We start from the raw sequence: 12644 nt of genomic DNA, 5'->3' as shown, positions 1-12644 counted from the left end.
GGAAATCTCACCATTGTGGGAGGGGCAGAGACACAAACTACTGCGGGAAATCTCATCATTGTGGGAGGGGCAGAGACACAAACTACTGCAGGGAAATCTCATCATTGTGGGAGGGGCAGAGACACAAACTACTGCGGGAAATCTCCCCATTGTGGGAGGGGCAGAGACACAAACTACTGCAGGAAATCTCACCATTGTGGGAGGGGCAGAGACACAAACTACTGCAGGAAATCTCACCATTGTGGGAGGGGCAGAGACACAAACTACTGAGGGGAAGTCTCACCATTGTGGGAGGGGCAGAGACACAAACTACTGCAGGGAAATCTCACCCTTGTGGGAGGGGCAGAGACACAAACTACTGCAGGAAATCTCACCCTTGTGGGAGGGGCAGAGACACAAACTACTGGGGGGAAGTCTCACCATTGTGGGAGGGGCAGAGACACAAATTACTGCAGGAAATCTCCCCATTGTGGGAGGGGCAGAGACACAAATTACTGAGGGAAATCTCTCCATTGTGGGAGGGGCAGAGACACAAACTACTGGAGGGAAATATCGCCATTGTGGGAGGGGCAGAGACACAAACTACTGCAGGAAATCTCACCATTGTGGGAGGGGCAGAGACACAAACTACTGCAGGAAATATCGCCATTGTGGGAGGGGCAGAGACACAAACTACTGGGGGGAAGTCTCACCATTGTGGGAGGGGCAGAGACACAAATTACTGAGGGAAATCTCTCCATTGTGGGAGGGGCAAAGACACAAACTAATGCAGGAAATCTCACCATTGTGGGAGGGGCAGGGACACAAACTACTGCAGAAAATCTCACCATTGTGGGAGGGGCAGAGACACAAAATACAATAATGCAATCTATCTCTGTACTATCTGACTGACCTCTGAAATGAATTAGTAACAGATATTTGGTATTATAAAGCTCTTGTGTATACTGTATAGTATAGTATAGTATAGTAGGTGTTTTATTGTATGTATTATTCTTCATGGATTTTATGGAAATTATAAATCTAAGACCTGATGATATTTTTTTGTGCACTATTCCAGGTGCTGGGAGACTACTACTAATACAGGGATCTGGTATATTATAAAGGGGCCAATGCTTTTCTGTGTGTTTGTAAGTATTTAATGACTTCATCTTTATAGTATAAGCACAGAAACCCGAGGGGCACACACAGCACATGTACGGGGCACACACAGCACATACACGTACATTGTTTGCACAGGAAACTTACAAGACTTACAAGACGGGGTAAAGAGCCACGATCTAAACACGATATAGACACACTTGCTGGATGTCGGCATTCAGCGTGAGGAAAGCAGAGAGCCGGGAAACCAGCAAGTGTAAAAGGGGACATCTACACTGATAATCAGGGCACTGACCATCAGTGTCCTGATTATCAGTGCAGTCCCAACAGTGCCCATCTGTGCTGCCTATCAGTGGACATGTAGGGGGCACACACAGGACATGTAGAGGGCACACAGATATGTAGGGGGCACCCTAGGGCCGGCCCTATAATGGGACCGGGTGGTACCATGGGTACCAGGCGGCACATTTAGAGGAGCAGCACTCTGCCGCCCCTGCCAGCCCGTTCCGCTGCCTGTGAGGAGCATGGCGCCGGGCTGCCGTGAGGACACTCGCAGCGGAAGCAGTCAGCGAGTGAGAAGGGCAGGCAGTCGCCGCTGCCTCTCAGGAGCCCGGCGCCGCTGCTGTAGTGGTGACATGACAGGACACAGGAGCGGGCGGGCCGCCCGTGCGGCTTGTCCGGATTAAACACGTGACATGTGCGTGAGTGACTGTGGGTGATCGTGATTCGCGCCCCCGGAGTCCCGCCCCCCTGCCTGGCGCGCTGTTCCTTTTGACTGCCTGGGATGAGGTCTGTGACTGTCATCATCCGCTCTTCCACCCGCCCGTCTGTAAGCCTCCCCCTGGCTGTCAGGCTCAGCAACCCCCGTCAGGAACACCCCCCTGTCAGCAACCCCCCCTATCAGCCCCCTCTATTTCAGCAAGCCCCCCCTCTGTCAGCAAGCCCCCCTCTCTGTCAGCAACCCCCTGTCAGCCCCCTCCCTGTCATCAACCCCCCTTGTCAATAATGGAAACTCAAATGATTCGTTCCACAACCATTTATTCATAAATCCTTCAGTTTATAGTCCATATAAAAAGATTATAGCAATGTGATTAGTTGTGTAACCATAAAATGTCCATCCACAAATGGAAGCCTCCACAAGGGGATTAGAAGCAAAATCTAGCAGGACCTACAGAGTATAAAAGAGAAGAGAGGAGTATCGCAAGTGTAGCAAAATGTTGCTAAATGTTGTACCTTCATTAAATGTAACCATATTGCTACACTTAGAGGCTCCTCTCTTCTCTTTTATACTCAGTTGTGACATGACGCTACTTGTATACCAAGACATCTCTTGTATATCAAGGCAAAATGTATTAAAATATTTTGTTTGTCTTGCAAAACGCTCTCAAACCAAGTTACTCTCAAACCAAGGTTTTACTGTATTGCGTTCTTTGCACCTCAATACATTTCAGCCTTTGTGAAGGTGCAGAAATATTTCTTCTAAACTTCTTTGAGGTCTCCACAAAATCCATATCATACACTTCTATCTACAATATAGAACGTTATTCTGTAAATGTAGGATAACGTAACCCAGGCCGGTGTCTTCTGTCTGTCCGCAGATAAATTTCATGGTTTACATCCGGATATTACATCTTCTACACATGAAGCTGAAAGCCCAACAGCTAAAGTTTACCGATTACAAGTACCGGTGAGTAAGAACAATCGTAAAATGTCCTGATAAGGATATTCTGTGTAGTTATTACTGATATCTAATAGTAACAGAAGTATTATTACTAATAGCTACTGTTAGAATACTGGTAATAGATGTACTCCTAGTGGTGGGTAGTAGTAGTTAATCTTCAGACGCAGTCATAGCCGAGGTAATATTAGTCGTAACACTTCTAGTACTGGTGGTAACATTAGTAATAATCTCAGGAGTAGTGATGATTGTGGTTGTCGTACAAAAACAGAATATATAGGGCCAGATCCACAGCCAGCTGCCGTAACTTATCTTTTCCCATTTAAGTTACACTGCCGGAAAATTTCTACCTAAGTGCCCGATCCACAAAGCACTTACCTAGAAATTTTCGGGTGTGTAACTTAAATTCCGCCGGCGCAAGGCGTTCCTATTCAAATGGGGGCGAATCCCATTTAAATTAGGCGCGCTCCCGCGCCGGACATACTGCGCATGCTCGTGACGTCATTTTCCCGACGTGCATAGCGCGAAATTACGTTACGCCGAGCTTCGTGAATCGCGCCGGGTCAAAAAAGTTGCGTCGGGAAAAAAAAAAGATACGGAGGGAAAAAAGAAATGTAAAAAAAAAAAATAACAGCGTCGCGGGTAAGAAGGGTCTACTTTTACAAGGTGTAAACAGTTTACACTTTGTAAAAGCAGCCCTAATTTTACACATGCAACTTAATACTTACGGAGAAAAAACGAAGCGTAAAAGCTTTGTGGATCTCCGTAAGTGCTAATTTGCATACCCGAAGCGGCATTTTGACTCGAAATGCCCCCAGCGGCGGATGCGGTACTGCATCCTAAGATCCGACAGTGTAAGTCTCTTACACATGTCGGATCTTCTGCCTAACTTTTGGAAACTGATTCTGTGGATCAGTTCCAAAGATAGAAACAGGGATACGACGGCGTATCAGTAGATACGCCAGCGTATCCCTTTTGAGGATCTGGCCCATAGTTCCAGCAGTCATAGTGCCTTTAGTAGTAGCAGAGGAGTAGTGGTGGTGGGGGTATTAGGTATGATATTGATATTTGTAACGTTAAAGTTAATATTAGTACTAGTGGTGAATGTTGTACAGTTTGTAATCTTTGTATCAGTAGTTCAGTAGTTTTACCAGTCCAACAAACCTTTACTAACTAAATATATTGGATAGAAATAGGTAGGGAAGAGCAGTGGGCATGGGAGGGAATTAGGTAGGGAAGAGCAGTGGGCATGGGAGGGAAGTAGGTAGGGAAGAGCAGTGGGCAGTGAAGGGAAGTAGGTAGGGAAGGGCAGTGGGCAGGTGAGGGAAGTAGGTAGGGAAGAGCAGTGGGCAGAGGAGGGAAGTATGTAGGGAAGAGCAGTGGGCAGAGGAGGGAAGTAGGTAGGGAAGAGCAGTGGGCAGAGGAGGGAAGTAGGTAGGGAAGAGCAGTGGGCAGGGGAGGAAAGTAGGGAAGAGCAGTGGGCAGTAAAGGGAGGTAGGTAGGGAAGGGCAGTGGGCATGGGAGGGAAGTAGGTAGGGAAGAGCAGTGGGCAGGGGAGGGATGTACGTCAAGAAGGGCAGAGGAGGGAAGTAAGTAGGAAAGGGCAGTGGCAGGGGAGGGATGTAGGTAGAGAAAAGCAGTGAAGGGAAGTAGGTAGGGGAGGGAAGTAAGTAGGGATGGGCAGTGGGCAGGGTAGGGAAGTAGATAAGGAAGAGCACTGAGCAGGGGTGGGAAGCAGGTAGTGAAGGGCAATGGGCAGGGGAGGGAAGTAGGTAGGAAAGAGTAGTAGGCAGGGGAGGGAAGTAGGTAGGGAAGGGCAGTAGGTAGGGAAGGGCAGTGGCCAGGGGAGGGAAGTAGGGTGGGAAGGGCAGTGGCCGGGGGAGGGAAGTAGGAAGGGAAGAGCAGTGGGCAAGGGAGGGAAATAGTTAGGGAAGGGCAGTGGGCAGGGGTGGGAAGTAGGTAGGGAAGGGCAGTGGGAGAGGGAGGGAAGAAGATAAGTAAGGGCAGTAAGCAGAGGAAAAAAGTAGGAAGGTAAGGACAGTACGCAAAGAAAGGAAGTAGGTAGGTAAGGACAAAAAGCAGGGGAGTAGGTAGGGAAGAACTGGATGTGGGGGAAAGAGGTAGGTAGGAAAGGCTAGTTTTCAGGGGAGGGAAGTCAGTATGGAAGGGCAGTGGGCTGGGGTGGGTAAAAGGTAATGAAGACAGTAAGCAAAATAGTTAAGCTGCTAAGAAAGGGTAGTATGCAGATAACGGAAGTAGGTAGGAAAGGGCAGTAAGCAGGGGAAGGAAGTAGGTAGGTAGAAAAAGGCAGTAAGCAAAAGATTGAAGTAGGTAAGGAAAGGCAGTACCAGTATGCAGGGGAAGGAAGTGGGTAGGGAAGAACAGTGGGCAGGGGAGGGAAGCAGGTATGGAAGGACATTGGCATTAGAGGGCAGTAGTAAAGGAAAAACGGTAGGCAGGGCAGGGTCGCAGGTGGGGGAGAGCAGTAGGCAGTAATAGGATCCAAGGAGGCACAATAAGCAGAGAAATGCAGGAAAGTGCGGTGGGCAGGAAATGGCAGTAGATAAGCAAGGGCAGTAGACAGTGGATTGCAATGGGCAGGATAGAGCAGTAAGCAGGGATAATGAAACTTATGCCACCTTATTCCCATCACACAGCCCATCATCAGGATTAGACATACAGTAGGGTACTAAATGTCTATATTTTCTGTTCTTTGATGTGTCGCCATCTAGTGGAATCAGAGTAAATTACTTTGTTGTACACTTTTTTTTTTTTTTTTGTCTCTTAAGATTTGCTAAAGCAACTCTCATCCTCATCCCTCTGCTGGGGACACACGAAGTCTTCTTCACCTTTGTCAGCGATGAACACATTAAAGGGCTCACCAAACACATCCTGCGCTTCATCCAGCTGACTCTGAGCTCCTTCCAGGTAGACGCGGATGGAAATCCAGCTCTTGTGTAGGGATTGGGATGATTATTGTCATTAATAAAAGGGAAATATAAGGCAACTTTTTGGATAATTTGAATTAATCATCTCTTTATTTATTTTTTTAGGGCTTTGTGGTTGCCTATTTGTATTGTTTCACCAATGGGGAGGTAAGTAAACTCTTAAAGGCTATTATTATATATTTTCAGATAAATGTTAAAGTGTATCTAGAGACATTTATTTTAGTATTGGATGCAGTAAGAACGTTTTTTTTTTTTATCATGTCCCCACTGAGGAGATCCACCCCGTCTTTTTGTCCCGGTGTCACCACCGTGCTCATAAAGTGAGGGGGAAATGCAAACTTTGGGGTTGTCACCAGAGTAGGACTGTCTTCTAAGCTTCAAAATTTTCCAACTATCCTAAAGGAGATTTCTCCTCACTGTAGAGATTTCATCAAATGTTCTCTTTGTTTAAAGGACAGGACTGTCACATAGCTCCCAACTGTCCCTGATTTCGAGGGACTGTCCCTGATTTTGAACAATGTCCCTCTATCACTCTTCCCTCCTCATCTGTCCCTCATTTTGGTCTGATCTTTATAGATGTATATAAAATGCACTTTTTATCTTTCGAAAAGTGTTTCCCAGGGCTAAACCTTCATCAAATTTCTAAATTACTTTTTTTTGTTCAAATTTCAAAAACCAGAATAACGGAATAGTAGTGGTAAAAAAAGAATTTGTGGGTTTAACTAATCATTTATTTTGTATAATTCTCCTTTAAGTGGGTGTGGCAGGGGTGTGTCCTATACCTACATACTTTTGCTAATAGGTGTCCCTTGTTCCCATCTCAAAAATTTGGGAGGTATGCTGTCACGGACAGGGGTCCATATCCACATGGAGAGAGACCGCCCAGGAAATACAGGAGGGTGTCTAAGATTTTGGAGATGCAGGTGTCATGGAGGTGCTACTCACTGGAGTCACAGAATGACACAGGATGCATAATATTTAAGGGGTGCACAGGGGGCACTAGAGACACAAGAGTCAATGGAAGCACAGGAGTGCACCAGGGTCATAGACTCACTAAAGGCACAGAAGCGCTAGGGTCATTAGAGGCACAGGGGAGGGTCATAGAAGTGCACAAGGGTTACAAAGTCACTGAGGGCACAGGAATGTTGGGGTCACTGGAGACACTGGGGTCAAAAGAGTATGCAGGGTTCACAGATTTCCTAAAGGCACAGGCGTGCACAGGAGTAACTGGAGGCATAGGGGTGCATAGGGGTCACTGGAGGCATAGGGGTACACAGAGGTCAATGGAGGCATAGGGGTACACAGGGGTCTCTAAATGCACAGGGCTCACTGGAGCCACAGGGGTGCACAGGGTTCACTTGAGGCACAGGATTGCACAGGTCTTCCTGGAGGAATAGGGGTGCATGGAAGTCACTGGAGCTACAGAGGTGTACAGGGTTCACTCGAGGTACAGGAGTGCACAGAGGTCACTGGAGACATAGGGGTGCACAGGGGTCTCTAAATGCACAGGGCTCACTGGAGCCACAGGGGTGCACAGGGCTCACTGGAGCCACAGGAGTGCACAGGACTTACTGGAGGAATAGGGGTACATGGAGGTCACTGGAGCTATAGAGGTGTACAGGGTTCACTTGAGGTACAGGACTGCAGAGGGGTCACTAGAGGCAAAGTGGTGCACAGTGGTCACTTGAGGCATAGGGGTACACAGTGGTCACTAAATGCACAGGGCTCACTGGGGCCACAGGGATGCACAGGGCTCACTGGAGCCACAGAGGTGTGCAGGGTTCACTGGAGGCACAGGAGTGCACAGGACTTACTGGAGGAATAGGGGTGCATGGAGGTCACTGGAGCTATAGAGGTGTACAGGGTTCACTCGAGGTACAGGAGTGCAGAGGGGTCACTGGAGGCATAGGGGTGCACAGTGGTCACTAAATGCACAGGGCTCACTGGAGGCACATGGGTGCACAGGGCTCAATGAAAGCACAGGGGTGCACAGACAGGGTTCACTGGAGGCATAGGGGTACACAGTGGTCGCTTAATGCACAGGGCTCACTAAAGGCACAGGGTTCACTGGAGCCACAGGGGTGCACAGGGTTCACTGGAGGCACAGGGGTGCACAGGGTTCACTGGAGGCACAGGAATGCACAGGTGTTACTGGAGGCATAGGGGTGCATGGAGGTCACTGGAGGCATAGGGGTGAACAGGGGACCCTGGCAGAGTAGCCCCATCTGCAGTCACTGGGCCCTTAGATCCCCTCAAACTTTGAGACAGTAGCCTCAGCTGTAGTCACCAGCCCATCAAATCCCCCCAGGCTGTGGTACAATGGTGCAACAGTGGCCCTATCTGTAGACACAGCCTGGAACAGTCTCTACAATCAATGTCTTCAGACATTTTGTGTCTATAAACCTCTCAATCCCTCTCATGTGTCTGAGCTGTTTGTAAAATAAAATGTACATAATGCTGTGCAGTTAGCAGCGATCCCTCCGGCTCCCTCGGGGTTAATTAATCCTTCGCACAGTACCAAGCGTACACAGATTACACTCAGCCGAGGAAGTTGAGTCATTGATCTATAAACCGCCTTCTTCATTTACCCTCTTATCGACATCATCTGTTTTCTTCTCATTAGGATCCAGTAATTAAATGCTAATATTGATTCTGCGACTTCTTCTTGCCGGGCTTGTCTAGAAATCCAAGGCTTAGGGGAGAATCCAGATGATGGGCCCCTTCATATTCTCTAGTGAAGGGCCCCCAGTTCCTCCAGGGAGGTGTCCTGTGAAATGTTCGGTTCTTTAGATACCCTTTTAAAATTTGATGGGTCTCAACTTGATGGCAATGGGAGGACAGAGAGGACCTCCTTGTCCTATGGTGATGATTCCACAATAGCCTAAAAAAAAAAGCATTCAGTGTTATTTCATACCACCCAATCAATTCAGAATATATAAAGTATTGCAACGGCCGTCATTTTATTCTCTAGGGTGTTTTTTTTTATAATATTTGGGGGTTCTAGGTAATTTTCTAGCAAAAAAAATTGTTTTTAACTTGTAAACAGCAAATCTCAGAAAGAGGCTCGGTCCTTAAAGTGGAGGTTCACCCTCAAAAAAAATTCTGACATCACATGGAGTCACAGGTTGCCGACAGAACCCGACCGTCGGTGCGCAGGCGCCGTATAGAGCCGCACCGACGTTCGGGTTTTTTCGGCAACCTGTGACGCGCAGTATGCGCCATTCGGAAGCCTGTCAATCACAGGCAGTGCTTGGGAACGCCCAGTCCCGCGGGATTCCCGGGGGGTGAAAATCGTGATAACGAGGTATGTGCTGAGAAAAGAATAAAAACACCGGCATTCTGTCGGTAGGATGGCTCGACTCCATGCGATGTCAGAATTTTTTTTGAGGGCGAACCTCCACTTTAAGTGGTTAAACACAGTTGGGAGAATCTTGAAGACCTGGGAGATGCTTGGCCACCACCAGCAGAAGGACCAATGGTGGACCTAGAGATGGAGCAAGGTTGCCACATCTCCCCTACCGTCTCATTGCCATTTTTGGAGCTTCACCTATTTATCAATGCTACAGTTTTGGCAAAGAAGTGGAGCCACAACGCATGTTGCATTGCATTGAGTAGTCAAAGCCCAGTCCCTCCATTTTTTTATATGGTCCAACAACATGCCATAAAGGTTGTGTTCGGCCCAAACTTCTCCTAATGTGAACACTTTTTGTATTTCTCCGCAGGTCAAAACAGAGCTCCGTAAACAATGGAACCTCTTCCTCCTCCAGTATTTTCCATGCAGAAGCTGTGTCTTCAGGAGTCAAGTCAAGTATAAACCCAAAGCTGCTAAAAACTCAAATAACGCATTCTTGACACACAACGGGGTCTACCCGAATGCAAAAAAAAAGAGCAAAGTCCAGCTGCTTCCGGCCCCCAGCAACCTGACCTCTGACCTGCACCCCAACCACAGCGCCACCCCGCAGTACTTCAGGAGAAGCGTTTCCGAGAGCAGCGATGGCGGCTTAACACTGGGAGAGACATTTGAGGAGACGGTGGAAGAAAGTGAGATTTGTTAAGGGGCAAAATTGTGATTTTTAGAAAATAATTGTAGAAGAAGGAAGAGAATCGGGTTCCACGTACTAAGGAATTAACCAGGAAAATCAACAGGACCTCAATATGAAGGATGACTCCAGAAATGGATCAATTCGAAAAAGGAATTCTAAAAACTATGAAGAGGCTGATTCTGAATGTAGCAGTGGCCAGATAGAAACTTTTAAACCAAGATTTTGAATGTTTTTATTGGAATTTATTTTTATTTTTTGTATATTTTGCCATAATGCAAGAAAATATTTGTGTATATTGGTTTGTTGTTGACCTTATAGGCCCTTGACCCCACTTTATACTGTAGAGTCAGGATAGGCAACTTTGGAGTGTTTACCTTGTGTGTCCTTAAAATCTGTTAGGTAGATTCACAGACAATCGCCAAACTTTGCGGTGGCGTAGCTTAGCGTGTTTAGGCTACGCCGCCGTAAGTTAACTAGGCAAGTACATGATTCTCAATGTACTTGCCTGCTATGTTACAGCGGCGTAGCCTAAAGCGGGCGGGCGTAAGGGCGCCGAATTCAAATGTGTGTTAGGGGGGCGTGTTGTATGCTTGACCTTACGTTTTTTACGTTTTTACAACTGCGCATGCGCCGGGCGCCTACATTTCCCAGTGTGCATTGCGGCTAAGTACGCCGCATGGGCCCATTGATTTTGACGTGGACGTAAACGACGTAAATCCCGATTCACGGACGACTTACGCAAACGACGTAAAAAATTCAAATTTCGACGCGGGAACGGCGGCCATACTTGACATTACTATTCCACTAGGGCCTAGCTCTAACTTTACGTGGCCTATCTCTTACGCAAACGGCGTAAAAGTACTGCGTCGGCCGGGCGTACGTTCGTGAATCGGCGTATCTCCTCATTTACATATTCTACGCCGACCGCAATGGAAGCGCCACCTAGCGGCCATCCAAAATATTGCAATCTAAGATAGGACGGCGCAAGCCGTCGTATCTTAGATATGTTTAAGCGTATCTCTGTTTGAGCATACGCTTAAACATAAGTCGGCGTAGATTCTGAGTTAGGTCGGCTTATCTACTGATAAGCAGGCCTAACTCTTTCTGAATCTACCTATGTGTTTTAAACTAAGGCCCGGATTCACGTAGACTTACGCTGGCGTATCAGTAGATACGCCGCCGTAAGTCTGAAAATGCGCCGTCGTATCTATGCGCTCATTCTTAAAATGAGCTACGCCGGAATGTTCCCAAGATACGACTGACGTAAGTCTCCTACTCCGTCGTATCTTGGGTGCATATTTACGCTGGCCGCTAGGGGCGTTTACGTTGATTTATGCATCGAATATGTAAATGAGAATGATACGCCGATTCACGAACGTACGTACGCCCGTCGCAGTAAGCTACGCCGTTTATGTAAGACATACGCCGGCGTAAAGATAAAACACCTCTATAGGTGGCGCAGCCCATGCAAAGTATGGACGTCGGAACAAGCGTATCTTTTTACGTCGTTTATGTAAGTCGTACGTGAATGGGGCTGGGCGTTGGTGACGTTCACGTCGAAAGCATTGAGCCGACGTTTCTTAGGGGAGTATTTGCAACGTGATTCTGAGCAAGCGCACGCATGCGCCGTACGAACGGCAATTCCATTACATGGGGTCATGGTTAATTTAAATGTAGCCCGCCCACTACCTGCCTACTTTGAATCAGGCGGGGTTACGCCGGCCCATTTGCGCTACGCCGACGTAACTTAGGGAGCAAGTGCTTTGTGAATACTGGCCTTGCCTCTCTATTTTACGTCGGCGTAGCGCAAATGAGCTGCGCTACGCCCGCTTAAACATACGCCGATCTACGTGAATCTGGCTATAAGATTTTTCTACACCTTTATTGAATAAATATCACAGATTTCGTAAAGTAATATGTAATATGTATAGTGAAATAATAATAATGGAATGTCCAGTTTGTAAATTTGACATCATTTTTTTAATTGTTGGCTTATTTTAATTTTTTGGGGGAAAAGTAAAATACTTTGGAATTTAAAAAATTATCAATTTTTCGAACTCACCTCTTCACTTCCCCAAATCATTTCACACAAAAAGGACGATGAAAATATCTTCAGACATTTTCTCTGCGGTTTCCGTGTTTGTGGCGGTTTACAGTTTCTGGTCAGCGGATTCTATTTCTACTGTAATTACGATGTTTATATTTCCGACAACTTGCACATTATATGAACTCCGGGTATTATTGTACATTTTTATGAATTAAAGGTAAAGATTATACGATTTTGTGTAATTAAATTGTACATATTTCTGTTTTCTTTTTTTTACAAGATTTTAAAGTTGTTTCTAAAATGTTCACAAACCAATTTTATGGTCACTTAAAAAATAAATACAAAATAAATAAAAAAAAATGTGTGATTTTATTATTGTCATTGGCTTCTGGTGAATGGACGGCCTGCAATATTAGTGATGTCACCGGTCTCTAGTCGATAGGCTGAATTCTCAGTGATGTCACCAGTCTCTAGTTGATAGGCTGAATTCTCAGTGATGTCACCAGTCTCTGAATTCTCAGTGATGTCACCAGTCTCTGAATTCTCAGTGATGTCACCAGTCTCTGAATTCTCAGTGATGTCACCAGTCTCTAGTTGATAGGCTGAATTTTCAGTGATGTCACCAGTCTCTAGTTGATAGGTTGAATTCTCAGTGATGTCACCAGTCTCTAGTTGATAGGCTGAATTCTCAGTGATGTCACCAGTCTCTGAATTCTCAGTGATGTCACCAGTCTCTAGTTGATAGGCTGAATTTTCAGTGATGTCACCAGTCTCTAGTTAATAGGTTGAATTCTCAGTGATGTCACCAGTCTCTGAATTCTCAGTGATGT

The 12644-nt window shown here is 46.5% G+C and overlaps 1 protein-coding gene across 1 annotated transcript in view; it reads left to right on the top strand.

The window, feature by feature from the left end:
* The window catches only part of GLP2R (glucagon like peptide 2 receptor), an 85867-nt gene extending 75653 nt beyond the window's left edge, over nt 1–10214 (top strand). The window contains exons 9-13 of the mRNA XM_040330884.1: nt 1058–1127; nt 2697–2785; nt 5566–5704; nt 5830–5871; nt 9447–10214. Of these exons, the coding sequence (XP_040186818.1) occupies nt 1058–1127; nt 2697–2785; nt 5566–5704; nt 5830–5871; nt 9447–9779 (673 nt within the window). The 3' untranslated portion in view covers nt 9780–10214. The remainder of the gene's footprint in view (nt 1–1057; nt 1128–2696; nt 2786–5565; nt 5705–5829; nt 5872–9446) is intronic.
* The last annotated feature ends 2430 nt before the right edge of the window (nt 10215–12644 follow it).

This window comes from Rana temporaria, chromosome 12 (assembly GCF_905171775.1).
Source record: "Rana temporaria chromosome 12, aRanTem1.1, whole genome shotgun sequence".
Lineage (NCBI taxonomy): Eukaryota > Metazoa > Chordata > Amphibia > Anura > Ranidae > Rana > Rana temporaria.
The sequence above is the reverse complement of the archived record's forward strand: the minus strand, read 5'-3'. Positions and strand labels throughout refer to the sequence as shown.